This window comes from Curcuma longa, chromosome 7, assembly GCF_044706935.1.
Source record: "Curcuma longa cultivar G26 ecotype Majalengka, Jawa Barat chromosome 7, ITB_CL_G26_1.1, whole genome shotgun sequence".
In the NCBI taxonomy this organism is placed as follows: domain Eukaryota; kingdom Viridiplantae; phylum Streptophyta; class Magnoliopsida; order Zingiberales; family Zingiberaceae; genus Curcuma; species Curcuma longa.
In genome coordinates this window covers 4,059,043-4,086,980 of record NC_133867.1, presented here as the reverse complement: position 1 = coordinate 4,086,980, position 27,938 = coordinate 4,059,043, and the positions used below count along the sequence as shown (strand labels likewise).

General features: G+C 39.2%; 4 protein-coding genes across 9 annotated transcripts; 2 read left to right on the top strand and 2 right to left on the bottom strand.

The window, feature by feature from the left end:
- Positions 1-23: 23 nt before the first annotated feature.
- On the bottom strand, positions 24-4,299 carry LOC141831837 (uncharacterized). Of its 2 annotated transcripts, none has more exons than XM_074719239.1 (2): positions 2,962-4,299; positions 24-1,141 (listed from the first exon to the last, which is right to left on the bottom strand). In XM_074719239.1, exon 1 carries the CDS (start codon positions 4,014-4,016, stop codon positions 2,976-2,978), a length of 1,041 nt encoding a protein of 346 aa, XP_074575340.1. In that variant the 5' UTR covers positions 4,017-4,299; the 3' UTR covers positions 24-1,141; positions 2,962-2,975. The 2 variants fall into 2 exon arrangements, with proteins under 2 accessions (XP_074575340.1, XP_074575341.1); XM_074719240.1 differs by having other exon boundaries at positions 24-1,083.
- A 2,499-nt stretch (positions 4,300-6,798) lies between these two features.
- LOC141831628 (putative lipoxygenase 5) lies at positions 6,799-10,384 on the bottom strand. The gene is made up of 9 exons (XM_074719022.1): positions 9,936-10,384; positions 9,572-9,852; positions 9,261-9,498; positions 8,831-9,154; positions 8,644-8,729; positions 8,453-8,560; positions 8,067-8,371; positions 7,718-7,984; positions 6,799-7,646 (listed from the first exon to the last, which is right to left on the bottom strand). Exons 1-9 carry the CDS (start codon positions 10,306-10,308, stop codon positions 6,890-6,892), a joined length of 2,739 nt encoding a protein of 912 aa, XP_074575123.1. The 5' UTR covers positions 10,309-10,384; the 3' UTR covers positions 6,799-6,889.
- Positions 10,385-17,476: 7,092 nt separating this feature from the next.
- On the top strand, positions 17,477-18,894 carry LOC141831935 (MOB kinase activator-like 1A). 4 transcript variants are annotated; one of them, XM_074719366.1, is made up of 7 exons: positions 17,477-17,583; positions 17,679-17,727; positions 17,860-17,968; positions 18,031-18,124; positions 18,205-18,338; positions 18,420-18,583; positions 18,663-18,894. In XM_074719366.1, exons 1-7 carry the CDS (start codon positions 17,558-17,560, stop codon positions 18,735-18,737), a joined length of 651 nt encoding a protein of 216 aa, XP_074575467.1. In that variant the 5' UTR covers positions 17,477-17,557; the 3' UTR covers positions 18,738-18,894. The 4 variants fall into 4 exon arrangements, with proteins under 4 accessions (XP_074575467.1, XP_074575465.1, XP_074575464.1 ...); XM_074719364.1 differs by having other exon boundaries at positions 18,420-18,894; XM_074719363.1 differs by having other exon boundaries at positions 17,679-17,968.
- Positions 18,895-19,192: 298 nt separating this feature from the next.
- On the top strand, positions 19,193-27,698 carry LOC141831750 (protein FIP1-like). Of its 2 annotated transcripts, none has more exons than XM_074719155.1 (14): positions 19,193-19,376; positions 20,523-20,584; positions 20,835-20,943; positions 21,470-21,519; positions 21,987-22,053; positions 23,317-23,389; positions 23,701-23,756; positions 24,659-24,755; positions 25,256-25,340; positions 26,404-26,466; positions 26,804-26,863; positions 27,041-27,133; positions 27,216-27,278; positions 27,357-27,698. In XM_074719155.1, exons 1-14 carry the CDS (start codon positions 19,364-19,366, stop codon positions 27,441-27,443), a joined length of 978 nt encoding a protein of 325 aa, XP_074575256.1. In that variant the 5' UTR covers positions 19,193-19,363; the 3' UTR covers positions 27,444-27,698. The 2 variants fall into 2 exon arrangements, with proteins under 2 accessions (XP_074575256.1, XP_074575255.1); XM_074719154.1 differs by having other exon boundaries at positions 20,523-20,614; positions 20,839-20,943.
- The last annotated feature ends 240 nt before the right edge of the window (positions 27,699-27,938 follow it).

Below are 27,938 nucleotides of genomic sequence, written 5' to 3'. Positions count from 1 at the left end.
TATGCGACTTAAAAGTCGTGAATTTGAGTCTTAAAAAATAACTTCTTACTTTCTCAGGATTTAGAAAAAGACACAGAAACATATGTGAAGACCATAAGGATCCATTAACACTAGCAGTTTGGTAGGTGAAGGTTAGGGATGTTCACATGAACCATAACTACTCGACTTAAATTGAATCCCCCACAGAAATATGGTCCCCTTGTTTTTCACTAGAGAGGGCACATCGAAAAGGAACCTCCATTGTGGTGTTGGCACGAAGGCTAGCTTTTGAGCGAAAGGGAAGAGAGAGCCAGGCCGAGTACTTCCAATAATACATTCTCCAACAAGCGAGCAAGCCTGGGCCAGAGCCACTGTGCAAAATCTTAGGAGAGGCATCCTTATCTTTCACTGATGAGTGGTGCCGAGGAGAAAGGGAAAGTCCATGGCCATGGTAGGCCATGCTGCCAATTGCCTGCTCAAAATTTACCCCTCGCCATTATTAAAAATGGTGGTCCTCAGCAGGAGCAAAGCCCTATGTTTGGCTCTTTAGAGGATTGTGTTCCTCAAACTTAGTTTTCGACTCTTTCGGCGTGGGGCCGAGGATGGATGACCAGTGATGGGGAAGAACTGCAGCTCCAAAAGCAATGGGACTGAGGGAATTAAGGGGTTCAAGTACCAAGTGTGGTGGTTCCCTTTGCTCTCTAATCTTGTTGACCTCTAACAGGATGGATGGTTCATTCAGTTAGCTTGACTCATCACCTTAGCCATATACTAGCAACCATGTCGATCATCTGCCCGCCCAACACCTGCATCCGCGACGACTACATATGGATGATGACCAGACTCGACCATGTTTACACTCGCACACAGCCATGAGAAGGATAAATCAAAGCTATTGGGGTTGGTTTAGAGTGCCAAATTTTCCAAGTAAACAAATCTCCTCCCCTCCCTCCTCCTTTCTCTCCTGTTGCAGCCCTTTGAATTACAGTGGGAAATGTTTTCAATTGCTTCTCCACAAGGAATGACTTTAATTCAAACCACTAGTAATGTTGGGATGTCATGTTAGTATCCATCTGCACTTGTCGAATTTATTTGATGGTTGATCTGTGAGACCGGACCGTGCACTTTGAATTAGTCGGATCACAAGAGCTGAGCTGAATACCTGGATTAATAAAAAGAAATTACAGAAGAAAGCTACATTTATCATCAGCTTGAAGTTAGTCAATTTCATTTCCATTACAAATAGTGAACACCACCACAAATATCATCGTCACTAGTATGTGGCATATCAGACTCATTCCCTGTTGAATCACTCCATGTGTAACTAGGTTAATTCTAATACCAAGTATCGAGAAAATTGATTGTTAATTTGGTCTAAGTGTTTTGAGAAGGGTTAATTTCCCTTTATATCTCTCTCGTAAACCTTTTGCAACCTGATTGTGAATGACTGAACCTAACAAAAACTCGAACAATTAAGCACCAAATGTAAGTCTAATCAGTATTTAAGTTTCTTAAGGTCTATCAGAATGCAATGCTCAATTAGTAAGTGAAAAGACCAAAAAAAATAACAGTATACAAAATGGTAGGAGAAGACCAGTAAAAGCTGATGCTTTATTATACTGATAATGCTCCCTATGTATCACCTTCAACATAATTAACATAATGATCTGCTTGTAAGTTTATGCCAATATAAATCAAAAGCATTGCTACAAATCTACACTGTAGCATTCTTGTAATCTCAACGAAACGTTGATGCACAATGAAAAACCAGACTGCTTGTATTTATGAGCAAACAGATATGTTGAAAGAACTTAAGAAATGAAACTGGATGCGCAGTGAAATTAACAATAGCACTATCCTTCACTGCAGAAAATAATTCATTATTTCTACAACAAAAGCTGATGCTTTATTATACTGATAATGCTTCCTATGTATCACCTTCAACATAATTAACATAATGATCTGCTTGTAAGTTTATGCCAATATAAATCAAAAGCATTGCTACAAATCTACACTATAGCATTCTTGTAATCTCAACGAAACGTTGATGCACGATGAACAACCAGATTGCTTGTATTTATGAGCAAACAGATATGTTGAAAGAACTTAAGAAATGAAACTGGATGCGCAGTGAGATTAACAATAGCACTATCCTTCACTGCAGAAAATAATTCATTTTTTCTACAACAAAAGCTGATGCTTTATTATACTGATAATGCTTCCTATGTATCACCTTCAACATAATTAATATAATGATCTGCTTGTAAGTTTATGCCAATATAAATCAAAAGCATTGCTACAAATCTACACTATAGCATTCTTGTAATCTCAACGAAACGTTGATGCACAATGAAAAACCAGATTGCTTGTATTTATGAGCAAACAGATATGTTGAAAGAACTTAAGAAATGAAACTGGATGCGCAGTGAGATTAACAATAGCCTTATCCTTCACTGCAGAAAATAATTCATTATTTCTACAACAGCTTAAAGAGAGATTTTGTTACCATCTGACAAGCAATTTCACACTTAGACCTTAAAAATGATCAATTTGCATTAGGTATAATAATTTACAGCAGATAACTAATCAACAAAAGCAGAGGTTTTCTAAGGTTAAATACAGGTAACTAACATAGTGTACTATATTTTGCAAAGAGTAGAGATGCATTATCAACCTGAAACAAGAAACACTAGCAGAGTTCAGTTCGACACATCTCAATCACAAAGCACTATTTATTCAATCCTACAAACATCCATGCACCCAAATTTCTTCATGATAACTAGCCAAAGAGAACCCATGGATCTTAATCCATTCGAGCAAAGCACAACTAGATGATTCCAACCAAGCTCTCTGCACAAATTGTGCGTATCTTTTTCTTCCTTTTTTTTTGTTTTTTTTTTCTCCCTTTGAGCATCAAAGAAAACTGAAGATACAAAAGAAAACAACTAAAACTAGAAGAAAAAAACAATTATTTGTATATACCTATCATCATGTGGTTAATCCTCCTGCTTCTTTGCAGATAGCCGCTTCAGGAACTCATACGTAGTGATCATGGTGGTCGCCGACATAGACATGGAAGCCCATCTTGGTCCTAATCCTCGATAACATGCGCTCCACCCTCCCTCTTTTATCAGGTTCCTTACCGTTTGCCCTATGGTGATCGGTCCTTCACCAGCTTCCATTACCTGTAGCCTTGTCTTAATCGTATCCAGAGGCATTGTCAACAGAGCAGCTGCTCCACCTGCCAATGCAGCGCTTAATCCCTGCACCACCACCACCGTCCTGGATTCAGGCTTGAAGGCACCGCTACTGCTACTTCCAAATTCTTGCTCCTCGACCCCTAGCCGTAGACGGCACAGGTAGTAACCGATTCCGCTCCAGATTAGCTTCTGAGACACAGAGTAGGACGCCCACCAAACAGCATTTGAAGGTGCATAGGTTAATATGGACATGCCGAAACCCCTGTAAAGTCCCCGAATCCCCTCGCCAGCTACGATCTTTCGGAAGGCGTCAATCCCGCCGAGGTACTTAGACGTAGACAAATGGCGGCCTTGCACCATCAGCCGCTGGCTGACGACGTCAATCGGGGTCCAGACCACCTGCGCCGCAACGGCAGCACTCAGGCCGGCCGCCGCGCTGGCCACGGCGGAAGCAGTAGGCTCGGAGACGCCGAGGCGGACTGTGACGGTACCGACGGCGCTCTTGGTGATCTCGAGCGCGCCCATGTAAAGGGTGCGGGCGGGAACGGTTCCAGCGAGGGAGGTACAGAAGCCGCGGTAGAAGCTGGCGGCGCCTTCGCGGCGGAGGATGTCGACAGCGGCGGAGCAAGCGGAAGGCGGCGCGGGGTGGCAGACCTGGAGACGGGTCTTGAGGACGACTGCCGGGTAGAGCGCGGCAGAGACGGCGGAGAAGAGCGCGGCGCCGAGGACGAAGAACCGCGACTTGTCCAGCATATGCCAATCAATCTCGGCCGGAAGGTGGAGCTCCGCCAGCCCGGCCTCTTCTTTTTCACCAACCTCACTCTCCGCCGCCGTCATCTCCGCCTCACCGGGCGGTGCCGGCTCGAGCTCGTGCCCAGAACCTATAGCTACGGCCTTTCCTCCATGTCGTCGATCAGAGAAGGAAAAGGAACGGCGGAGCCCGACCCGATCCAAAGCTTGTCCGGATCGGAGCTTATAGAATTAGGGTTTGAAGGAGGGCAAGAGCGGTGCAGGAGAGGAGTGGTAGCAGACCGCGGTGGGAGTGGCGGCGGGTACGAGTGAGCGCTTCACGGCTGTCGATGGAAACCGATCAGCCGTCGGATCGCTTCCTTTTTCTCTCTCTTCAGATCAGAGAGCGTAGAACGAGGAGACAGCAATTGTATTTGGATAAGGTTATTTTGTATTTTTGTGCGAAAAAAACAGAAAGAAGAAGACTTGGGACAATATTTAAAGTGGCCCTTCATTTTATGAAAATATCAAAGGGATATTTTTCTGTCTTTAAAAAATATATAATATAGCACCGAGTATTAAACGGTTATGAAATGATCATAAAAAAATAGGGACCTAAAGTAAAAATTGATACGTATGAAACAAATTGGCTACAGCCAATTAAAGCTACTCGTGTTAAGGCTTGGTACGTGACCTATGCAAAGTGCTCCCTTCCTTCCCTTCGTACGGTCCACTATATTCCTCACCAAGTCACCATTGTCATATAATTGACATTTACATTATGAGATTTTTTTAGGTATTTGATTTAAAACTATAATTTATGGTAATCTATCAAAACACATTTAATTTCTTTTAATATTTAAAAAGCATACCATATTTTTAAAAAGAATTTAAAAGACACATTTATTTTTTCAATGCAAACTGGGGATCAATAACTCCTCTCACTTTCACGTCAATGAATTGTACAACAGAAATTTAAAACAAATCAATGCATCACAATATGAACAGAATTAGTTTACTTGATTCATAACCTCTCAAAAGATTGTTACGTATAAGGTCTAATCCTAATGAATTATCACTACTAAATTTTATTCTTTTCGAATGCTTTTTGAAGATGGAGAAACATTTTACAATTCTATATTTATAAAACAATACACAAAGAAATAAAGATGCAAATATAAATAAAAGTAAAATAACTTTATAAATGAAAACTTTATTTTGGATGATTTCTTGTTAATTTGGATAGCCTCTTGATGGTAGAGAGTAACACTTCATCTCTAAATCTTCAAAAACTAACGCCTTCAATCTTCCTCAAAATCCTCTTTTATAAGGTTGTTGTTGAGCTGCAATAGATTGATTATCACCATCAATCAATTGTTCTGTCAAATTTAACTGTTGTACTTGCAAAACAACTCTTATCAATTGAGTTTGACCACCATCAATCAATTGTTAAACCTCATTAATTGACTGATGGATAATGAGTTGAGTTTTAGTCGAGTCAATCGATCGATTTTCAAACTTTCTAATCGTTCCTACAGTATCATTAGTTGATTGTTGAAACTCATCAATCAGCAGCACTACAACAGAAACCCTAACCCTAAAAATATTATTCACAATGTTGAAATCTTGTCTTGCTTGATATCTAGTTGACTTCGATCAACTAAGATTTCCTACTGAGATTTTATGTAACCTAACATCCAATCTTGCCAATACCAAACATTCAGTCTTCTTTAATTTGTTTGGACTTCTCATCTCATACATAACAGCCAGTGAATCATAATCTATTATAACTTCTCTTATTGTTAAGTATTGGTTCTCCATGATTTACTTGAATTTCATTATTTTTAATTTTCTATTGGACTTTCAACCGTCAAATATCCTATCAATCATAACCCATTTGAGCTTCTCTATCGTCTAAGTATTCAGTTAACCTTTACCTGCATAACTCTTCACTTCTGGTCAACAAGCATATATTTATCTATTTTCAAATATCCAATCAACCTTAATCTACTTAATATCTCAATCAATCAATTAGCATATTAATCAAATATCAAAATTCAATTCGAACTTGATCAACCTTGACTAGGGGTCAATATTGCACCAATATCGTAGATCATCGAACACTTTTGGTCAAAAGTACTTAATGATTCAATATGACCTATATTCATGTTAAACTAACATTGGCCTACTCCTAGGGTTCTCCTAAATCTATCCAATTTTTTCCCCATTTTTATATATTTTTTTAAAGTCATCAAATACTTTTGACAAAAGTGTTAAAAATATTTGACAAACCTAAATATTTGGATTTGTGTCAAATCCATACTCCTGGTTCCCTCAAGTCTATCCATACTCCTTTTTTTTTAATTCTATTTAATTTTGAGCCCTATAAAGTTGTCAAACACTTTTCATCAAAAGTGATTAATAGCTCTATAGGCCTTCAAATCATTCATGTCAATCGAACATTGTTCCCCTAAGTTTCTTCATGTTTATTTTCTTGGGGATATCAAATACGTTTAATCAAAGATACTTGATAATGACTAATTAATTGGAATCACATTCAATTAATTAGCATACTTCCCATCAATTGATTAGACCTTGAGTATGACCTAACCCTAAATCGTCCACTCCCACTAACATAACACAATTATGTGTTTTAAAGCCAATCCCTCAAGTTAAGTCAATTCATTAATATTTTAAGTAGATTTTTTTAAATTAAAATGAGTTATTTTGTATTATCAAATAATTAATTTCACTCTTCTGGGTAATAATTTTACTCTCTAGAATCATTTTTTAAAATCTTTTTAATGTAGTAAAAAACAAAAGGCTTCTATAATTTTATAATTATAGAGACTTCCAATTAAGCAAATTGATACACGTTAAATATCTACTTATTCACATGAAATTCAAGTAATTTTCTTAAAAATCCTTTTTATACAATTTTTACTCATGATTAAAAAAAATTATAATAAATGGAGATGAGTTCAGATGCTGACGCTGTTGGGCACGCCTCGGCACGTGATCCCGGGTCCTGAACTCGGCGCCATTAACTCGTAAGGCAGCACGCCGGCGCCGCAACGATTTCGCCTCGCCGGATCGGCGTTGCGCTGCGCGATCTCCGCCTCCGCCCTCCTCACCTCCGCCGCGAACTCGTGGAAAGCCTCGACCATGTCCCCGTCGGCCGTCCATGTGTACGGGTCGGGGCGTTCCCCGAGGTACTCCTCGTCCGCCGAGTGCGTCGACAGCGTGTCGATCACCGTCATGAACGTCGTCGCCTGCGTCAGAGTCGGGAGCGACGCGAGGAAGTAACGCGCGGGGTCGCTCCGGAAGTACTCGTACTCCGGGTCCCCCTTGGCAGGCACCAGGCGGCGCATTAAGGGAGGCCGATTGGGGATGTACCCGCCCAGCGGGTACTGCCCGAAGTTGAGGGCGGCGTGCTGAGCGGAGCAGAGCCAGATAAGGGTGGTGAGGAAGGAGCTCAGCTCTCCGGTACTCGCCAACTGCGGCCACCAGGGCGCGTCGCGCTTGTCGGCATGCCCGACGCCGACGGCCTCCGCGTACCAGCTCTGAAGCTCCCAGTCGGACTGTACCGACTCCGCGTCCATGTAGTACGCTGCCACGTACTTCTCCACCCACCTCTCGATCGCCGACCATAGGAGAAGCCCGTCGGCGGCGTACGGGTAGTCCTCGATCACCAGCCTCAGCCCGTGCGGCCGCGTATCGTCCTCCACCGCCATGCCCCTGTTTCATGAAAAGTTCTATTACGGTAAATTCGTGCTCTCGTCTGAAACTTTCGATTAATGAATCCTCACCGTCGAAGGAGATCGGCGGGGAGGCCTTCGTGGTCGATGCGCCAGTGGTCGCGGTAGGCGGCGGCGCTAATCTCCATGCCAACAGGGCCAGGGGTGAAGCCCGATTCGATGACGCCGCCGGCGTTGATGAGGATTTGGCGAGCGAGGGAGTTGACGTGCAACGTGTACCTCATGTGGGGCTTCAGCAACTTGAACACCGGGTGCATCGCGCTCAGTTGCCGGTGCGCCGCCACGATGAACGGCTCCATGCACGCGTGCGTCTTCAACCTGCACCGCCAATCTCAATAAATTAATCCCCCAATTCTTTAATATTTTCGCATCTTTGTTCTCATTCGAATCGTATAATTACCAATGGTTCACGAGCTGGTGGACGCCGGCGTCGTTGGAGCAGACGTGGGCCTTGGCCAGCTGCCAGAGCCAGTTGCTGGTGGCGTCGGTGGGCGGCGTGAGGACGCGGTTGGCCCGTGGATCGCCGGGCCGCACCGGCGGCAGGCTGAGCTCGATGGCGATGGGCTTGAGCGTCCCCAGCTTGGTGAGGAAGAAGAGGGTGCGCGTGCCGTAAGCTTTCCGCCCGTCTTGCGCATTGATCCGGTCAAGGAAAGGGAGGTACGCGTCGTGAAAATCCAGCAGAAAAAGCTTCTCCTCCTCCAGTGCCTGTTGATTGCAGCAAATCGTCACGAATCAAAATTTCTCAACTCAAATCGACATTTTTCGTTCCCGAATTCCAAGTTTTACCTGTTGGACGGACATGCCTTCGAGGTGGCTGATGATGTGTTCTTCTTCAATGGCGGATTCTTGGGGCCCGTACACGGCAGGATCTAGTTCGCTCACGGGAGGAAACGCCTACGAGGATGAAGATTTCTTTAAGATGAGAAAAAAACACACACAAAATATTCCTCCTCCGTCAATGGCGTCGATGGGATTACCCGAAGCTTTTGTATGTTGACTGGGTTGATCCCTGCAAGTGTTTGACGAGCGAACTCATCATCCCGAAGCCACGCGAACTTGTCCTCTGATGGATGCGTGTCGAAGGGAGAGCAGTAAATCCAAGGTCAAAACACTGGTGGAGAAACTGACGTGATCGTTTACCGGAAATCGAAAAGTATGGCTTACTGGTGATAATGTTGGGGGTGTCGTATCGGAGGAGACCGTCGCTGGACTCCTCGATCTTGCTCACCAGAGGGAGCTTGTGGAACAGCTGGTCCTGCAGGCTCTTCTTCAGTCTGAGCCCCTCCTTGAAGAGGTTGTCCACTTCATGGAACGCCTTGAACTCGTTGCTCTCCGGGCAGAATCCGGCGAGGAGCAGCGGAACCAAGTTGTGGAGCACCGCCTTCCGCGCTCCCGCCACCAACATCTCCTCCTTCCCTTCCTCGAATCGGTCGTCGCGCGGCACGTACGTCGGCAGCGGATCCTCCACCCTGCTCTCTGTTTCTGGATCTGCAAACCGAATTGAGCTTTTGTCAATCAATGCAATCGCTTTCGGCCGACTCAGAATTCAACTGCTAACAACTCTTGGTGCGTCGTCGATATTGACATTTATGACCTGAGATTGATGGAGGTCGCCCCGTCCTCAATCTTCTCGGGTACGGCCGCTTCTCGCCTCCAAGCGTGGTTCTCGCGAGCTCGATTCCCTTGTCGGGGTTGCCCAAGTCGTTGTAGGTGTCGTAGTCGAACACTCGGTCGGTCAGCTTCCTCTCCCCTTTCCCGTCTCCGCGCAGCTCCTTGAGCTCCTGCTGCCGCAGCTCGCGCAACCCGACAGGCGTCTCCGACGGCAAATACGGCTGCGAGATCGAGTAAGATGTCAGCATCTGTGATTAATTTGCGCAAAGTTTGCAACTTTATAAGATTCGAGACCTTGTTGCTGAAGAAGACGCGCTTGGTGGGGTGGATCCGTGTGGGTTGGACCCAGGAGTTGCAGGGGAAGTGGACGGGGCCGCAGGCGAAGCCCTCGACCACGATGCTCTCCAGGAAGAACTCGCCGTGGTGACGGTTGAGCACCGTGATCGCGCCGGCCACGCCGAAGTCGGAGTCGACGGCGAACTCCGCCGTGTAGACCGCCCTCTCCGCCTTCGCCGCCTTCTTCTCGAACCAGCCCCGGAGCTCCGCCCGGCTGCTCGCCTTCGGCTTCCCCGTTTCTAGCGTAAAAACAAAACAAAACAAATGATTTTTAGAGATAATTCGCAGAAAAATAAGACCAAACGAATCGCGATGAACTCACTGAGATCAATCTTCGTGCTGATGAGCTCCAAGACGACATTTTTACCCATCTTGTCCAAGAAAGCATCAAACTGGTTCGTGACCATCTCCTTAAGATCCTCCTTCTTCTTCCTCCTCACCGTCACCGCTGCACGGACCTTAAACCTCACCGGTTTCTCCTCCGCCTCCGCACTCACCGTCCTCTCTCGCAGAACCATCGTCGCCACCACTGGAGGCCTCACAGCTCCCCTAGCCCGGCAAATCCTCCGCCTCTCGACCTGGGAAAACCGGAGCCTGCCCTGTTCGCCAGCGGCTCGCAACAGGGGCGAGCTCGGAGATAGCAGAAGAGTCCTCTGGAACAATGAAGCCCCCAAATTCTCCATGGAAAGCGCCATTTTCAAAGCTTTATCCTCTTCGAAATCGCGACTTTCCGAGAGGAAAACAATAATTGGACACGGAATTTGAAAGAGCAGAGGATTTGCTTCTTTACTCCTTTACTGAACGGTCGATCAACTTATAGGGAACCGTAGGGGCGAGATCGTCATTACAGATCTCACGAGAAAGTTCGCGCCCTTCACACGCTTTTTGCGCGCGTAAAAAAAGAAATAAATACTTAAAACGGACTTCTCCAGCAAAATGACAATTTGTCCCTGAATCCATTCTTTATAATAACACATTAAACAAGGACTTTATCGAAAAAACCCAAACCATAGGCAATTAGGCATTCAAATCCCAATTGAACCGGCTCTGATTTCTGGCTATTTCCGGTTCGATTGGCATTAAGGATAACCAAACCAAATGTTGTTGGAAATGATCGAGCGAAAAGTAGTAATGGATGACGTACATCAGATCCTTCCCCATTAGTCGATTGATCAAACCAATCAAAATAACGAAACATTGGAGTCGCGAAAAAAGGTGCATTGATGCAAACAATTAGTGGAGACATGGCATATGATGCCACCTTTTCAGCGTGCGCATGGTTCACTCGTGTAATTAAATTTAAATTTTAGATTTAAATCGATAGATTCGCAAGATCTTTTATTGGTGGAAAAAAATCGAAGAATCGACTTTTGGAAAGATTTCGACGACTCCACGTGGAAAGGGCAATTACGGAAGGAAGTTTGGATGACGTGGACCGTTGCAGTGGCTCCTAGTCGTTAATTTGGACGGAGATCCGCGTTGACCGGAATGCCCCATCACTCACTCGTGGAGTATCCGAATATCATTTTAATAGAGAAAATTGCAAATTCAACCCCCAAGTGTTCGATATTTTAGTTAAAGGGAATTTGATTAAAAAAAAGTATCGTGAAGCTATAATTTGAGCGTTTTTTATGAAAAATGGCACCCAATTTTTATTCTTTGAAATTAATTAAAGTCCACATATGTTTGGAGTTTTGAAAATGATAAGCTTTTTTTAACTGGTGATTCAGTAGTCCAGCGTTCTTAGATCAATCGCTCGTATGATAATTTAGCTAATAACGATTAGATGACCGACCTATCTTGGACTAACAATATCTAAAATAAAATGGCACCACCGTCCTTCACTCTTTTCCTCCCACCGTCCTCGCCCAAGTTCAAACCGTTGGTGACTTGCACCACCTATCAAATCGAGAATATCGAATATTATACCTTTTTTTAAAAAATTAATTAAATAAATCTTTTTTATTTTTTATTTTTAATATGTTAAAAAACGCCACTCGTGTTTCCATCATTGCATGCAACAGATCCAATAAAGGGCAACGTGGAACACAAATTGAACACACAATTCACAGTGTGACCAAGAACATGACGATTAGTGATTATGATTTAGAAGTTTTAATGATGGAAAGTGAGTCTGATAATTAAACATTTAGTTGAAGGTCGATTAATGGGACACCTTCTCTGGGTATATTTCAATGCTTGGACCTTGTAGTTGATTTTGAAAGGGAATCAATGGAGCACAATGAGCCAACGAGGTGCTCCCTTCCTCACCCTACCAACCGACCTATTCATCATACGACTTCTTCGGTTTTTATGATACTATTAATTGTTTACTCGGGAGGAATAGGAGATGTTTGATTTGATTGTATCTGAGAAGGAATTGTTCGTGTTTCTGCATGTTTTGTAGTTTTCTTTTTCACTGATGCGGTGGAGAGGATAGGAGTCATGTGGTAGAACTTGATCAACACAGGGGACCGTGTGGCGTGATCTAGAACTTGGTTAATATAGACTCCACGTGATGTGTCAATAGTCTCTAATAATCGATCGAGCCAATCCAACTTGTAGACTTCCAATTTCTCGATTTACCGACCTCTCGACCTTTTGACATGCAAAGAGATACAACGATCACCAACACAAAGGGACACGATGGTTATCAATATGAAGGAACACGGTGGTTAATTACAAGGGTACCCTTTAAAGAGGTGTGTCCCTTTTCTCTCCCGAACAAGGTAAAGGGAGAGGATTCTCTAAGAGGGTATGATATAATCTCATCTACTATCATATATTTTTTACTTCATTCTTTACTTTATTTCGTGTTTTTATTATATTTTTTTAGGGTTCCATGGTGATTTAAGCATATGAGAGACTTTATTGGAGGTAACTCCCGATGAACCCTTTAACTCATATTATTTTCTACAAGATCGACTACACCATATCACAAGAAGAAAATAAGGAGAAGGTTTCGGCGTCATTATTCTTTGATTCGAAGTAAATTCTATCGCCACGTTATCGTGGTGGTGAGATTGTTGGCTGGAACATTAACCATCTCTTATTTTTTTACAAAAAATAATCTAGAGGGGGGGGGGGGGGGGGGCGAAGATAAAATTTTTAGAGTTTGACTTTTGGTTTTGACTTTAGAGAGTATATGTATTATTCAACATTTTACCAACCCTAATCTGTGAATTCACATAAATAATTGACAAATTTTCTTGACAATCTATGAACTTTCTGACGATCGAGAATCGCCTATATCAGTAGTTGAAATGAATCGAGCATTTCAAATCTTAGATATTCTTCAATTCGGGGTTTGACTTTTACCTTGTTAAAGTAAACCAGATATAAAAAGTCAAACGCAAGAGCTGGAGGCATTGAAATCTCTACCAAGGCGGTTGACATTTTCCATGTCAACGGGCAACTAAATGAAAATGGCCTCCTACAAAACGAAAAGTAATTAGTTAATAATAATAATAATAATTCATATATTTTTAATGAGTCATTAATTAATCTCAATAATCACAATCGGAGCATTTAATGAATCGGCTAGTTCACTACTGTTGGGGAGACAAGAATATGATCATAAGCCTAGCCTATAGCCTAGCCTACGGATTGAAGTATATAGATTTCGCCTACCTCTTGTACAACTCATGACCTCGCTATAATTACGATGATGCATTAATTCATGTTGGAGAAAGTAAACACGTTCGATAAATAAATACCACAATTTTTTCAGATCCAAATATATATATATATATTTTATTTATATATATATATATATATATATATATTAATTTGCATTTTGAATTTTATAATGTGAACTAATTAAAAGACATATGCATACTGATCAGGCCAGGCCACTTCATTTGACGAAGCAGAGTGCAACACGATGTGCATGCATGATGACAAAGAACAAGTGGAACTCGTGGAGTAATTCTAAGTCTGACCACAATGAAATCCACAGTGTGTGTGTTAGATCTGATGATCTGTATTTATAGATCACAAAACATGTGAGTATCTTGAATTATTGTGATGCATGCATTTTTACTGGTCGATAATCCCTTATTTTCTGGTACTGATGAATACTGGAATGCATGAAGGAGAAACATGCACCTCAGATCTGTCAGTCTCAGTGGAGATCCAATTAATGTATTATGGTGCGTTTCATTGAGACAAATTAAAGGCCTCATGAGAGTTGGTAGGTTAAAGGTAGCTGTTAAAACACAAGGGCTAAGTCCTTAATTATTAAACAGGATGAAATTACATTCAAAATTTTGTTTATTAATCAAATATATATCTATCTGACTACTCATCTTCACTGTAATCGTCGTTGGTGCTGCATATAATTGATCGCATGATAGCTAAAGGAGAGAGATGGAGGAAAAAGACTGACTGCCTCCCTCGTTGCGAGTGTCAAAGAAAAGTCACCTACCTTTGGCCGGTTGACGAAGTGGCATGCATCGAGAGATCTAAAAGTCAACATTGAGCGGGAAAACGACTTGGATCACGCGTTGACCAAAGATCTCATGCAATGCATGGGGGGAGAGGGATGTTGAAAAACATGGAATTTTCTACCTACCTCTTTCACTTTTTCTCTTTCTCTCTCTCATTAACCTTTTGAAAAAGTGAAATATATATGCTTTGAAGGAGCCGAAAGTGTTTACTCTAGATACTCGTCGACTATCACACCTTGTTGTGTTTTTGACAGTCAGGGCATCCGTACTTAGACGCACTTATCACATATTTATTATATTAATATATATATATTTTTTCATTAATATTCATTATTGATGAGTCACTGTCTATTTATTTATCTTTGTTTTAATTTTATATTAAATAAATAAATATATTTTCAAGTTTATTTTGTAATTCTATAATATTATTATTTTTAAATATATTTATTACTTAAAATTATTTCATCTTCAATGTCAATTATTTAAAAATAAAATTTATTATAAATTTAAAATGAAGGAATACAACATTAAAAACCATCAACATATAAATTAAATAACAATATATAATATATATATATTTTAAATTTTGCTTACTAACTACATTTAAAAAATTGAATGATATGTATTCATGAATATTATAACACTCACCCACATTGATTGTAATAACATTTGGATTTTATAACACTCATATATTAACATTAATGTGGGTGCTCTTAGATATAGCAAGATAGGAACTTTGAGTTTTAGCTTAAACTTCTTTATCTACTATAAAGCAAGTATTCGGTAGCCTGTTCATGTATGTATTTATACGAGGCAAAAGTAAGATTTCATGTTCAATTCGAAGGAGCAAGAGAGGCACAATGGTATGAATCGTATGTACGATATATGCATCACTTCGTATACACTTCTTGTACATTGTCATCCTATCTAACTTTGGTGGCTAGCTGCCTAACTCTCAAAAATTATTCATTTGGCTTTTAATTTTCAGTTATATCAACTTGTCGATGTCTATTATTATATATAGTCGAATTCGAAGCTTGAATTATCGGTATCTAACAATTAAGACATCATAGAATTTTATATCCATTGCACCTATCTTGCTATGAAGGTTGGTCTTAGTCTTGTCGAGTTGCACTTGTGTGCCCCACTTAGAATGATACCTTAGGGGAAGATTTTTTTTTTTTTTTTGAGAATGATCCTACCTAAGGTTTTCAATTCTTCAAACTAATTAATTTTGGAGATGATCGATCATATTTTATGAAAAATTTTCATTAGCATTACTATAATACTGCTTTGACAGACTGATCTTCTTATTTCTTTCTATCACTATAAAATTATGTGGATCTCGAATCGAATACTTAATCACTCAATCTAACTTACTTTTATAATGAGTGGGGGTCACATGCTTCCAATCATGACCTAAACAAGTTAGTCCAACTTAAGATGGGTGCATGGGGGGACTTGTGATGATTTGTCATACATCGTACTAATGTTGATGAACCATTTTTAAAAGTGATTAGACACGTTCTCTGTTTGCTTTACGAATTTTGTATGATTGATTGGCTACATATAGATTAGTATTATCTTCGTAAGGGTAGTGCATAGGTAAAAGAGTACTAAAGTTCGAATATTAAATAGAATAATTAATATTTTAATCTAAAATAGATAATATCATAATATATAGATATTCTTATTCTATATCGTCTTCGGATAAGTCACCGGACACCTGACTTATATGTTAACAAAGCCACGCAAGACTCACGACCGACTTTGAGGAGAAAGACATCAGGGATCTGATGTGCTGCTGATCATCAAATTGCAAGGAGAAGGAAGAGGATGAGAACAGGCCGGGGGTACCCTAGCTAGCTCAGCCGCTTTGATGCTCAAGTTAGACAGTTGTCTAGATATGGTGAGGAAAGACTAGGAAGGGAGGTCATATTCACGCGTACCTGCATTGCATCGGTGTCCAGAGGAGCTATTATATAAAGTTGCTATGGAAGGAGATGTCCCATCTGTGATAAAGGAGATGTCACATCAGTGGAGATGTTTTATCAGAGGTAAAAAAATATTCCATCGTTGCTGTTATAATGAAGGGGTCTTATCGTCCATGCCTGATACGACATCGGACCCTATCGTCATAAATTATACTGTCTCTATGGACAGATATTATACCATAGCACGTGCTCTTCTAGCGACGATCTGACAAGCTGAATGAGAAAGTGATGGGAGCAGAGTCAGTCGAGCACTAAGTGGGGCACTGGGCGGGTGGAGCTTAGGCGACAAAGAGAGTCTAGGCTAAGGCTACCCGAAATTCGGAGCCAAGATGGGATCTGAGATGGAGTTCGGGGCCAAGTGGGTTGTTTGATCGGGAGGTCCGGACTCGGAGTTTTGGTGCTAAACCTGAGTGGAACTTAATCGAGAAGTTGGATGTTGCATCTTAAGTTGCACTGGTTGTCGAGTCGGACAAGAAATCAAATCAGAGATCGACTACTTTGCTAAGGTAGGGAGCATGAGTGTAGAACTCGGACGTGAAGCTAGGGTGTGGGACTAAGTTAGTCAATTATAGAATCGAGTCTTATGTCCGACGTATCATTTCCAATCGGATCAAGTCCTGATTTTCTTGACCTAACCAACCCATAACTTTAGGTTTCAGGATGTCGAAACAACAACTGACGGTTGATGCTTTAGAATCTTCTAAGCTCCTCCGGAGACGTTACGCTACCGCCCTGAAGTCACGTGACACGTTCAATGTGGCTTATAACAGGTCAGTACCAGACCTGAACCCCACAAAAATGGGCCAGAATTACAGAGGATTCTGGACCGGTGTGGGCCCGGTCCAATTTCGGTCCATAGGATAGAGCACGGCAAAGATCCATTTGTGTACGTTATATTTATCCAAATTCGCCAGAGAATGCCAGCTCAGCACACGGCGATGCCAGCTACCAAATTCCCAACTCCAGCTCGTGGATGCCTCCCATCCAACCGGAAGAGTCCAGGTCAGCTCACAAAGATACGCCGAGATTTACAAATATTACGACAAAAAGTTAATAAAAAAATAAAATATAATAAAAATTACATCTCTACTGATTAATTAATTATCAAGTCTTAATTTGTCTTCTATAATTTGTGAAATATTTCGTATATTTTTTAATGTATATATATATTTAAAAAAAATTTTTTGGGGAATCATTCAAACTGTTTCTTAATTCAGGGGGCCAAAATAAATAGTAAAAAAGTAATATTTAATAACTCAGTTAATAATCAGGTTTGCCAAGGCGCAGGCGTCCTCGCTGGCTTCAGATGAGATTTGACCAAGTTTACCAGGTGTCAGCTTGTCGCCAGCCTGTCATCTCGCTATTTATTAGGCAACCCCCTCAAAAATGAGAAATTTATTTAAAAAAAACCCTAACGGATTCCTCCCGCTGCAACAGACAGAGCAGAGCATCCTCTCTTCTTCCTCGAACTGGCTTACGAGATCGATTGAATTACGCACAAAATGGCTCCTTTCGGCATCGCCCACAGGTTCTTCTCCTCTCCAATTCATCCATCTTCTCTTCTTCTTCTTTTGAAGCAATTTCGATTGTATTTTGATTGTTTTATGATCTAAACGAGAGTAGAAACCAGAAGACGTTTCGCCCCAAAAAGAATGGCACCTCAAGCAACAAGGTCAGAAACTCTTCGCAATCCTCTTCTGCTTCTTCTTCCCATCCAAAGTTCTTGGCTTCTTCGCAATCAGAGTTCTGCGAAGACAAACAGATTGCTCGCATCTTTTATCATCCTTCCTTGCTGTTTCAACAGGGTGCTCGGCTTAAAAGGCACATCGATGCTACTCTGGGCAGTGGCAACTTGAGAGAGGCTGTGAGATTGCCGCCTGGAGTGGATTTGAACGAATGGCTCGCTGTCAACAGTGAGTTCTGAATCTCAGATTATTCATATAAAAAACTTCAGTAACTCTCATTCTTCTCTCAGCTGATGATTTCTTCAACCAAGTGAATGTATTATATGGCACTCTAGATGAGTTCTGCACTCCAACTAGCTGCCCAGTGATGTCTGCTGGGCCAAAGTATTCTTCTTCACATTCACAAACAATATAATAAGTTTCAGTCTTTTTCTGTTATTCTGAACATTCACTGTTCTTCACAGCTACGAGTATAGATGGGCTGATGGAGTTCAAATCAAAAGGCCAATTGAGGTTTCGGCCCCAAAATATGTGGATTATTTGATGGATTGGGTCGAAGCTCATTTGAATGACGAAGACATATTCCCCAAGAAACTTGGTACTCTAGTGCTCCTCAGAAGTCAGTTTTCACTTTGTATTCACTGATTCTGAATCCTAGCCCTTCTTCTGGCTTCCTCAGGAGCGCCGTTCCCTCCGAACTTTCGACAAGTCGTCGCGACGATCTTGAAGCGCCTCTTTCGCATTTATGCACACATATATCACTCTCATTTTCAGAAGATTGTTAGTCTCAAGGAGGAGGCTCATCTGAACACTTGCTTCAAGCACTTCACACTGTTCACCAGTGTAAGCAAACCAATGTCAGAGCTGCACTGGATCAAGCTGGACTTGATGATGAAATCTCTTTTCGCATTGTTGTTTGCAGGAATTCCATCTTATCGAGGAGCGAGAGCTTGCGCCGCTCCGCGATCTAATCGATTCGATCCTCCAGGCCTACTGAGGACCCAAGGCACCTGCCAAAAGCTTCTCATTATTTCTTGATAGTCTTGAGGTAGGCGATTTTGCATAGCCACATTGCCAGAGAGTTGTAAGGCAAGTTTGGCAAAGAGTAAAATTTGATCTGTGTTTGGAAAACTGTCTGAATGCTATGAAACAGTTGTTCTGAATGCTATGAAACAGTTGTTCTTGGAAAATGGAATTATAGGAGGTAAAAATAATAATAATAATAACGTAAGAAAATTAATATTACTCTTCTCCAAATAGCACTTCTTGTAACTATATAATTTAAATTTATAATTATTTTTAAGTATTTTTTTAATAAACAAATTCTTCTCTGAAAGACTCGAACCGCAACGTGGCGTCGTGGCCTCGTGGGCCGTTAGCGGTAGACCGTACACTCTTCGATTGGGTAAATAAACCCGGTCGAGCCCCTAATTATTCGATCGGTAGCGACGATCGATCTCCGCTTCTCGATCGCTGCTTCGCGGAAGAATGAGAGCTGCGGATTCCGAGCGCCGATCGCAGCGTTTAGAGAGGGGAGTGGGTGAAGACTGAAGAGGACTCGATTGGCGGTGGCGATGGCCCACGAGAGACCCTCCGCCTCCCCGGCCGCGGCCCTCTCTGCAGATGGAAACGACCTGTAAGTCCTCGCCGATCTCCAATTCTGTCCCGGCTATGTAATTGATTTTAGTGCAAGGTTTATAGAGTTGTCTCCCTTTGTCCCTGGATCCATTTAGGTAGAGAGGATTTCCCCTAACAATGTTTATAGCAAAAGTTGGTGATAGTTGCGTAGCGATTTCTCGTGAAGAGCTAATGTGTTGGGGGAGAGTGTTTTTCTGAACAATTTCTTTGAGATATAAATGTTTAAGTTGTTCATATAGTTAAGACGAATAAGAAGAATCTTCTCTTTCGTGCAGGCTTGGGGCGTAGCTATGTAATTCTATCATGAGGGTGATGTGAATATACCAAAAAAATCTCTACAAAAGGATACATCTTCATTTTACCAAAGGATCTCTATTTTTAAATTTAAAAGTTAATAAATCTACCTAACTAAACATCAGGGAAAAGAACAATACATTCTAGTAACTTCTAAGAAAATGATATATCTTACCATTTTTATAATTTCTATTGCTGTTTTTAAAGAAAGGTAAGAAATTATCACTATTTATTATTATTATTTTTTTAAAAAGTGTCTTTTCTCACAAATAAAAAAAGTTTTACACTGTAAAAGAAGTTTTTTTAATAATAAATTGCAGATGTCTTGATGTAGCTACCTAACAAATTTTAATACAAGTCATGTGTAGAAATACACATAGGGTAGCATGTTTCAACGGTCTAATTTGTTTATGTTGTATATAGGTGAGATTTGAGAATCAAATACACATTTTAAACACAAAAGAAACAACTTGGAGGATACATAATTTACCCCATTGTTCTGGCTTGGTTTTCCTTTTTCCAACAATAAGTTTTTGGAGCAACAACAAACCAAAAACCAGAAGGCACCTTATACATGGTGATTCTAATTGATCTGGACGGTAGAGGTACTGAGCCCAATGCCTCCATTCTCGGTGCTTTGTGATGCTAATACAAATTAAATTCATGAGTCGTGAGCCAATATTTCTTCATGAATGGCATTGCATAACTTGATCCTTATAGGTTTCTTAGATTTTTAGTGCTTGTAGATAGTGGGTCATTTCTGAGCATTGTTTCTATTTTGATTTTGGACTCTACTTTTAATCTTGTATCTGTCAAAGTTTTTATATTTTTTATTCTAAATATGTTATAGGTTTCTTGACATCCTACATGAAGCTCCATTATCTGGTCATCGAGAGCATCGAAGCATCTTTGGTAGTGCTTTATATTGTGTCTTGTTGGCAAGTATACTTTATCCTTTTTACAAGATTATTCTATTTAATGAGCCTATTTTGAAACAATATTCCAATGAGGGAGCTGTATCTTTCATAATCTGTTATCTCCTTTACAATAAACTATAGTGCTTCAGTGTTTCTTGTTTATGCTTGCACTATTTTGTACCCTTTTATCATTTTTATCTTCTTTCATACCAATTAGATATTCAGCGTTCATCTCATTGTTTTAGGCAGGGTTTGCTGTTGTAGCTGCAGCAACTCCATGGATATTTCTTGTAGTGCCAAAATCAATTCCAACACTGCTTTGTAGTTGCAATGTTCTACTTCTGATCCTTACAGGTTTAGTATTTAATTTCTTTGATCCTCTTATCTTTTTTATCTCCTTTCTGGTTGCTTAAATATTCCCTGTTTATTTTGTATTTTTTATTACCTTTTAATTCTGTCCTTTTATGAGTTTTGTGCACAATTTTGGCATGCTTTACTTATTCCGTTGTTAGAGTCAACCTTCCTCTAGTTACACATGATCCTCTTATTTCCCCCTTTTTTTTTGGCATACTTTACTTATTTTTCCCCCTTTCTAGTTTCTACATGCACGTGGTGCACAATCTTAATTTCACCATCCTCCATGCATCTTATAGACATAAGGACTGTTATTCATCTCTGTGGTAGTGTGTTGACAACTTTTGCATTACTCTACAATTTTTTGTTTGTTGGATTTGATCTTCTGTTTAATTTCTTTTTCCAGATTTTTCGACCTTGCTATTTATTTTTCCTGGTTGTCTTTTAAGTTCTTCATTGTTTAAATTTTCTTTCTGATAGTTTTTTTTAACACCCATCTTAACCATGTGATTTTGACATGCTACAGGTATGTTTCAGCAATATTGGGTTTACCAGGTTAGAAAAGTGCGTTTGCAGGTACTTTGATGTACTCTCAATCTGAATTTTCCCTTCTCTCTTAAATAATTTGAAGTATCATTTTAAGAGATCCATGAGCATCATATAGATAAACAAGTTATTTGTATACAAAATATTTTAGATAGTACCCTATATGGGTACAAAGATAAGGTTGTCAAAATAATTGGTTTTGCCAAAAAAAGGTCATTTTGTACCCTAGTTGGACTATCTAAAGAATATGCAAGTCTAATCTGCTGAAATGCCACCTGTGTGAAGCAAACGTTTGGTGACAAATTATCTGATACACTGTTCATATCAACTTTGTTAATTCCTCTTATCTACTTGTTAAATATTTGTAAATCCCTGCTGTAGTGATCTGAATGAAGGTAATTCATAAAAGAGCTTCTAGTAAACTATAATTTTTATTCTTGTGCCCTAACAAGTCACTGTGTAAGAAGCATCTAATAGTGGTTTATACATGTATTCAGGGTTATTATTCTTTCAGCCAAAGATTGAAGCATATTGCTCGATTTCCTTTTGCTACCATTACCTATGGTATGCCATACCATTAATTCACCATCTTTTTTTGAATGATCTATGCCAATATAGTTTCCTCTAAGGGGATGTAATAGTGACCTAAATAAATGAATATCTTCAGAACTTTCCTGTGATCGCTGGAAGAGATGTTGCTTGCCATGTAGCCATTGGGAGAGAATGCGATTACTTAAGTTACAAAATTCTGAATTCTAGAATGAGAATTCCTTTTTTAATTTCCCTTGACCTTATATACAAAAGTATTTCCCTTGTTTCCACTAAGGGGGCGTTTGGTTGGGGGTTATCGTTGATAACCTTGGTTATCTGTCCAAGGTTATCAACAATAATCTTGTTTGGTTCAAGTTATCAACGATTCCCAAGTAATGCAGCATCACCGTTACATCAGCAAAACGTCCCCAAATGGGTTATAACTCCAAAATGTGATTACCTTGGCAGCCTAAGATTTTTTATGATTCCGGATGTTAACGGAATTTTTTTCCATGATTATCTTTCGATTTTAAAATTGAGTTAATTGAAATGTACAGTGAAACCTAATTGAAACTGAATTAATTAATTCAATAAATTTTAATTTAAATATTTATAAATTTAATAAATTATATTTATTAATTTAACAATAAATTAATGAATTATATTTATTAATTTAATGAATTATTTTGTTAAAATAATTATTTTAATGAACTATTTTATTAAAATATATATAAATTTATTTTAAATTTTAAAAAAATAAATAAATTTTGTTTATTTATTTTATATATTATTAATTATATTTATTATTTAACAATAAATTAACAAATTATTTTATTAAAATAATTATTTTATTAAATTATTTTATTAATATATATATAAATTTATTTTAAATTTTAAAAAATTATAAATAAATTATATTTATTTATTTTATATATTATTAATTTATTATCATCATTAATATTAATATTATTAATTTAATTTAATTTATTCTAAAAATAAATTGAATCAAGGGTAATATAGTAAATGTTAAATTGATTGTGTTTTATTCCCTTTAAATAAATAAGTTGAACCAAACAACATTAGGTTATATTTTATACCTCATAACCTTGGTTATGTGATTACCTAATAATTTAAACCAAACACACCCTAAAAGTTAAAATTATCTATTTGGTTTATATACTTTTTCTACTGAATGACTTAGTTAAAGCAGGGAAACAATCTAAGTGAGCATGCTGTTTTTCCTTGTGGAGTTTGGCAAGCCACTTGGTAACTGATCTCTTGCTTTTGGTGGTGTAGGAAGTGCACTGATGCTACTTGTCTTGGTTTGGCAACCATATATCAAGATATTATCTGTTACAGCATTGCTTAGGTATGTCACTTGATGTCCTCTGCAACTTGTATCCAATTTGTTTGGTTACATTATGTGTTCACACTCAGGTTTCTAATAGATCTGTATATAGTACAATTACAAACCCAGTTAATACGTGAATATAAATGCACAAAAATGCATATATAATCACAGAGACTCAAACATTTATTAGCATGATGTGTATCATCTTCATTTATTTCCAATCTAGTGACTGTTTCTGTGTTTCTCTAATATAAATTCATAGTTCTTGCAACAAACTTGAACTTCTCATTGCTAATTGCTTGAATCCTTTTACTCTGTGATATTTGCAGGATAGTCATGCTTGTCGAAGTCATCTGTGCTGGATGCTTTATGAGTGTATATGTTGGTGAGTGAATTTATTATAATCTGTTTTTATCTTACAAATGTTGATGTATTTTAATTTTTAGATGGTTTGGCACATGTTTTGTTCACAGATTTGAAGTATATGCTCAAGTAGAATAAAAGTGACTACCCACCGGGGTACAACTCATTAATAATCTTCCTTTTTTTGTCAACTTATGTGCTTAGATATACAATTTTGCTAGTCATGGTTAAGGTTGATCATTATACTTGATGGTTCTGCTTCCTACACAGGAGAAATCTTTTTGAGTAAAAAGTCCTAAGCTACACAGTAGTGCAAACCCAACCTATAGCTATAAGTTCCTGAGTTTTGATAAGGAACTTACTATGCTGAGCATTAAACTGGAATTGCCTTGACCTGATGAACCAGTTGGTTTCAAATACTCTTTTGGTGCATGTTCTTCAGTATTATTATGTTTTAACCACAACGGCTATTGTGTTGTAGTACATGGAAATAGTAAAAAAATGAGTTTCTATAAGTTTAACAAACTACACGACTAACATTTACAAGATTGATTTTTGTCCATTCTTGTTCTAGGTGTTTCCATTGAGGAACCAAACAAGAAATATCAAATTACCACTTCGATATCTTGGGATGCAGAACCTAGCTAGTCATGTTCCAGAATTATTTAGAACCTACCCATCAAGATATTTTCCATCTATTCTAGATATACTTGTAACCTATGCTAACCTCTAGTCATGGCCACAAATTTTTGCTGTTATGATTCTATTTAGATTGGAAGAGGAGCATGATTACATTTGCCACATGTCCTTCATAGTTTTCATTCAGCTTTTTTTGGTTTATATGCCAGAGGATCGAGAGTATCACTCAATAATAAAATTCTTTATGCTAGTATGCTTTTACACAAAATATCTTGGTTTTTGCAGGCTATATTCATCAATACAATTCTTTGGATAGCCAACCTGATATATTGAAGTCTCTTTACTCTGCATTACAACCATCAAGTTCATTGGAGGATATGAGGTTGAATTTATCTTCCTTGTTGATCTCAGCTGTTTAGATCTTTGAAGGAAACTATTTTGAGCTACTAACATTATTTAGATTATGCAGGCGGACAAAAGCACAAGGAAAAATGTTGGATCATAATTGAATTATTTAATGAGTGCATATTTGATATTCTATTTCACATCTTACTTCAAGATTAGGAAATAAAGATGATATGCATTGTCTCAGTTTCTTTTTTAATTCTATTTTTAATATTTCTGGAGTTTTATTTGCTTAAAGCATTCATTTTTAACAAAAGAACATGTGCAGTTTTCTAGCAGCGTAAGATTAACAAAACTTTAGTATATTGAATATGTGCTCCTGAATATATTTCTTCTTGCACTTGCTCATTTAATAATTTTTCTTCATAACTTTGCTTTAGCTATAATTTTGTATCCACCAGTGCTTGTTCCAAGCATTTCTTTCATGGTGTTGTTTGACATGTCTGTCTCAGTATCAATGCATTTTGGTCTTAATAGATATTATGATGGTGGCCGTCTTTCAGACCAACAAATGGCTTTACTGCAGTACCAACGGGAAAATCTTCATTATTTGAACGAAGAGGTATCTATCAAGTTAGCAAATGAACTATAATTTGATTATGTGTAGTTTAAATTCCTCCTGTGATTGGCTTTTTAATTTGTATAGACTGCCTGGTACACATTAATATTTGTAACTTTATGAGTTGAGAGGAATTTTATCATATTTCTAGCCAATTTTTTTGGAAATTGTGGTTCCCGTCAATGAGTTTTAGACATTTGGTTATAGTTCATTTACATATGTATGTTTTTAAAGGTTTATATCTAGGGTCGAAGTCGTGTTCTATGCTGGGATTCTAATCCTCAACTAGAGCAAGATTTTCTGATGGTGCCAATGGTGTATAGAGGTGGTGCCAATTGTTATTGATCAGTAGGAGGAAAAGGAGGGAAGAAGAAATGAAGAATGAGAACTGAGTTTTTTTTTTTTTTGTGTGTATCCTGGAGGAGCTTCCACTGGTGGATTGCAAGCTGATGGAGATCAATGGATTGTGAGTGAACGGCTGCTCGGCTGCTCTCAGATAAACCCTACCTTGTAGATGACCATACACTCATGAACTGATGACCTCCATCTTCTTCATTAGAACTTGGCAATGCTGTTCGCACCTCCTCCAGCTATTGTTCCACGAGACGTCCTCCAGTTGTTTGCTTAGTGGAATCCCCTGCAAAAAGAATATGTGCGACTCTGTAGTTTTGATTCATTCTGTGTTGTTAGGCGGGACAAACAATAAGTTTCATCTGCCTCACGCATTCCAAACTCCAAACTTTATATTACTATCTACTATCATTTTATACATGCTTAATTGCTCTTTCATTTTGCTAGTCATCATTGTAACATAAGGTAGAAGTAACTTGTAGATAATTTATTGATTTACTAGATGTCCTAGTGTTGAAACTGCATGTTTGTTTTATCGAGAAATTAGCTAAACACATTTTTGTCAGCCAAGATCAATTTATCATCTATTTGTCCATTTTAAGATGCATGGAAATAATGCATGGGAGATGGAGAAGGGCAGACCAATGCATGTAACTCAGTTTCATGTTGATTTACTTTGTACATCTTTTCAAGGTTCAAATTTGTTTCTTTGCAGGTTCTCCGTTTACAAGAATGCTTAAGCAAATATCAAGGATCTGATGATGGAAATACTCCACAGGTTAGTTAAAAATCTGCTTGATTTTCCATTTAGATTAAGTAATCCCTTTGTGACAAGATTTAGGTTGGAATACATAACTGGTGATAAACCTTTTATGTATGTCATCCTCTAGTTCCCTTTCAACTTGCAAGTCAATTCCTAGGGTCAACTTGTAGGTTAGGTCAATTCTCTTCTGAAGCATGACAGACCAGATAATGCTAACAGTATTTTTTTACCTTTTCCTTTTTTGCTTTTCTCTAGGTTTCATTTTGCGCTTGTAAATATATATAGTGATAAATATTTCTGCCTCCAACATATAATTACCTTCTTAGTTTGCTTTGTCCCTGCATCTGCTCAGGTTGATCTTGCTCATTTGTTGGCATCTCGGAATCAAGAACTTCGAGCACTGACTGCCGAGGTACGACAAGCTGTCGCTTTCTGCTCATATTAGAACACCTGCAGTATTTAATAAGCATGTTTTGCTACTCAGTTAGATATCTAAAAGTAAACCAGTCGTTTACTTCTTAAATGATAAAGCATTCTTAGATGGAGGCCTACTGTTGTATGATTAAATCATCTTGTATGAGCCATGCAGATGAATCAAGTGCAGTCTGAACTTCGCCTGGATCGTAGTTTAATTGCTGAGAGAGATGCCGAAATCCAGCACATGCGAGTAACAAACGACCAGGTTCACAAGCTAAACATGCATCTTTTCTAATCGGAAAATATTAGAAAAAGATACATTTTTGCTTACAACAAGCTTACTGCAGTATATCGAAGAGAACGAAAGACTAAGAGCTATTCTAGGAGAATGGAGTACACGAGCAGCTAAGGTCGCTCTACTAAAACCATAGTGTCTACTTTGCATCAACACCATTTTAGTAGAACTGCAACTAATGTATCTGGCACAGATCGAGAGAGCACTTGAAGCCGAGCACTTGTCGAATGTGGAACTCTTAAAGAGCATCACGAAGCTTAGAAGCAAACCAACTAGATAGGCACCCACTCTGGTGTGACTCAAACTCCTTCGACCTTCATTGTGCACATGTATGGAAGGCACTTCTGGAGATATACATGTGCCAATCAAAACTGATGAGTTCTCAGACGGAGCTCATTGCTAGCAATGAAGTGGTCGAATTTTTACGCCCATAGTAGATCCTAGTCGAGTTCTTGTAGATAACAACGAAGATGCAATGGCTATACTGAGAGTTCTTGTAGATTACCGGTGATGTAGCCTCCCTTTTAATTCTTTATCGAGGGTTCGAACTTCGTCTTATTGATTATTTATATATAGGTTTGCTATGTTGCGCAACAAACTTGTGCGCGACCCGTGCACGACTTCCTGATCCATCGCCGTTGCTGCCGCCCTCGCTGCGCCGTCCGGCCATCGTCGGTCGCCGTCTCGGCTGTGATCGACGCGTCATTCGTCGGCGCTTCGGTCGGTGTCGGATTTCGGCCGGATAGTGGTCGGAATCTGGCGTAATTTGTTTGAA

Coding starts and splice junctions, on each gene's coding strand:
- LOC141831837 (XM_074719239.1), bottom strand. CDS start 4,016: ATGACGGCGGCGGAGAGTGAGGTTGGTGAAAAAGAAGAGGCCGGGCTG.
- LOC141831628 (XM_074719022.1), bottom strand. CDS start 10,308: ATGGCGCTTTCCATGGAGAATTTGGGGGCTTCATTGTTCCAGAGGACT. Junction 9,155..9,260: donor GCGACCTCCATCAATCTCAG/GTCATAAATGTC, acceptor TTCGGTTTGCAG/ATCCAGAAACAGAGAGCAGG. Junction 7,647..7,717: donor CCCGCCGATCTCCTTCGACG/GTGAGGATTCAT, acceptor TTCATGAAACAG/GGGCATGGCGGTGGAGGACG.
- LOC141831935 (XM_074719362.1), top strand. CDS start 17,558: ATGGCTCCTTTCGGCATCGCCCACAG. Junction 18,125..18,204: donor GTGATGTCTGCTGGGCCAAA/GTATTCTTCTTC, acceptor TGTTCTTCACAG/CTACGAGTATAGATGGGCTG. Junction 18,339..18,419: donor CATATTCCCCAAGAAACTTG/GTACTCTAGTGC, acceptor TGGCTTCCTCAG/GAGCGCCGTTCCCTCCGAAC.
- LOC141831750 (XM_074719154.1), top strand. CDS start 19,315: ATGGCCCACGAGAGACCCTCCGCCTCCCCGGCCGCGGCCCTCTCTGCA. Junction 19,377..20,522: donor TCTGCAGATGGAAACGACCT/GTAAGTCCTCGC, acceptor AATATGTTATAG/GTTTCTTGACATCCTACATG. Junction 27,279..27,356: donor GGAGTACACGAGCAGCTAAG/GTCGCTCTACTA, acceptor TATCTGGCACAG/ATCGAGAGAGCACTTGAAGC.